Source organism: Rhizopus microsporus (assembly GCF_002708625.1).
Source record: "Rhizopus microsporus ATCC 52813 unplaced genomic scaffold scaffold_72, whole genome shotgun sequence".
NCBI lineage: Eukaryota > Fungi > Mucoromycota > Mucoromycetes > Mucorales > Rhizopodaceae > Rhizopus > Rhizopus microsporus.
In genome coordinates, this window is record NW_019671987.1 from 1 (window position 1) to 2,577 (window position 2,577).

Sequence of the window (2,577 nt, forward strand, 5' to 3'; positions counted from 1 at the left end):
TTTTTGGCTGTGGTTACCATCAGCACTAGTTCAAATTTATCAGGTGTGACGCCTTTCAGCAACCATGTCATTTTCCAAAAGATTTCATAATCGAGTTCCGACAAACGATCGTTGAACAAGACACGTTGGAAGAAGCTCATGAGGATAAGCTTTTTATATATAATGTTAGTTCCATTTTAAATATCAATACATCCAACTGTGAGGGGTTTACCTGAGAGTCACGTTTACCACGATTACCGGCCTTGGGTGCATTGGCTTCTTCTTCAGTACCGCATTTCACAATGGTTATACAAGGCACGCCTTTATAATGACCAGCGTACTACATACATAACAGATTAGAAATCAACAAACGACACAAAAGATTACACATACCACTTTAGCCATATTCAATTGCTTTTCACCATCCGCAATAGCCAAATAAGATGAAGGCTTGGGATTGGACATGGTAGGATCGAGGTCCATCATGCTAATCACGATATCGGGTGTTGACTTTGTTTCGCCTGCACCTGTAATCATACCATCTGCGATAATAAAGAAAATCTATTGGGGAAAAAAGTGAGTTGAGAGAGACAAAAAGATATCCATGTTTACCTTGTGTTTCTTGGAATACGTCGTTTCTGCCAAACTATCCATTGTCGTTCTAAGCCCTTCTTCACCCTCCGAATAGCAGGTAACGAGCATGACCGTATAAAGTTCTGTGGTCACAATATCGGAGCGAGCACCGCCTAGACCCACTGCCGAACTTTGCTCACTCAGCGCAGGTGTAGCACGAGATGAAGAGCCAGAACCAAGGGATGTGGTCGAGTTTTGAAGTTGCATTGGTCCGTAATTGTTGTAGGGTCCTGGGATATGATTCGCAGGATCGTCGTTACCTCCCTTAATCGAACGCCAAGCCAGCCAGTTGGAACGACCACCGGGTTTGATTAATCGACTCGAGATAAACCATTGAAAGAGGAGGGCCATGGAATAACGTACAACAATCATGGCAATAATGACAACCAACATCAAGTTCATGATGATCTTGTCTGCAATACAACCTGCTGTCTCGGTTTCCATCACACCTACTCGATAACGTGCTTCCAGGCATCGACGGGCTGCTCGGCCGTTGGGAGTGTTCAAGAGAGCATAAGACAGGTCGGCTGCCAAGTTTGAACGGATTGCACGGTCGACAGCTTCTCCAAAGGGAAGTGTTGTGGATTGTAAGTAGCTGGTGAGGTTTAAGACTAGAATGGTTTAAGAATTTTCTTGGTTTTTTTTTTTTTCTTGGTTTTTTGGTTACCTGAATCGCCCAGTAAGGCTAGTGATTGGCCAGTGATGGAATGTTTATTTAAATCTTCCCAATCGAAGCCAAGAACACCATAACGAGAACGATAAAAGGCCTGTAATTCAGCAAGTGATAAACAGGTATTGTTAAGTGGAAGCATGCCACCACCATATGGATCGATCAGCTGACAGGTAGGCAAAGTGTTGGGAAAGCCTCGACAGTAGCCTCCAGTATCGCCATCAAAGATACCACTGAGTTCAACATTTTGATAATCATTTGTCAAATTGAGACCCTTAGTAGCAAAAAATGATTTCAACGCATCCATTGGATAAATCTGACCAAAGACGCGCGGGTTCTCATGGTACACTGGTATGCGTTGACCGTCGACGACTTGGGAATAGGGAGTGTTTGACGTTTGTGACGAAGGTGGGCAAAGCGCTCTGTTCAAGCCGTAAGTGATAAAGGCTAGTGCACCACATAGAATCAAGATAATATAACACAGTGAAAGCTATTTTTATCTCATTTAGACTCTATATTCCGACTTTTTTTTTTTACCTTTTCTCTCCAAGCCTGTTGCACCATTGGATTCTTTTTTCTTAGACATACACGAAGAAACCAATTAGGAATACAGCAAGTCATCAAATAAGCCAACCAAGCCCACCAGCTTGTCAGCACCTTGATCTTTTCTTCGGGTATATTGGCGTCATTACTTTCCTTTTTATTGTTTTCTAAAAGAGCCATCTCTTGTTGTTGCTGTTGTTGATACATTTTTTGCTGTTGTTGAAGTTGATGTTGTAATCGATTTGGCATAGGATAATTGGAAGGTCTTGGTGGCCGCATTCGTTGTTGTTGCATTTGTTGTTGCATCATTCTCTGTTGTTGAGAAGGGGATCGAATCATGCCTGGTCTTGGTCTTTGTCGCTCAGGACGAGACAATGAACGAGAACGGTTCATGCTCACACGACGATAGGGACCTGTAGCGGTTGGTGGCTGATTAGGTACCATGGGTTGTTGTGGGTGATGATAAGGCGGTCTCATCGGTCGACCTGTTCTCACCTGTGATTGTCTATCTGGATGATGTCTATGAGCAGGTGGACGAGGACGAGAGAGATGATCCATATTATACTGTTGCGGTGGAATATTTGATTGTCTATATTGGTTTAATCTAATCTGACTTTGTCTCATCTGCTGTTGTTGTTGTTGTTGTTGATATGATAATCGGGGATCAGGCGAACCTCGGTACATGTTATTATTCGGTCGATGATTATTTGACATTTTTTAATGTTTTTTTTATGTACTTTTATGTACACAAG

The 2,577-nt window shown here is 42.6% G+C and overlaps 1 protein-coding gene across 1 annotated transcript; it reads right to left on the minus strand.

Moving 5' to 3' along the window:
* On the minus strand, positions 1 to 2,577 carry RHIMIDRAFT_131398 (uncharacterized protein; the record flags this gene model as incomplete). Its single annotated transcript, XM_023605548.1, has 6 exons — positions 1,820 to 2,577; positions 1,280 to 1,772; positions 592 to 1,223; positions 373 to 540; positions 212 to 319; positions 1 to 149 (listed from the first exon to the last, which is right to left on the minus strand). Coding segments are annotated over exons 1-6 (2,270 nt in total), but the record flags the coding sequence as incomplete, so codon positions are not given.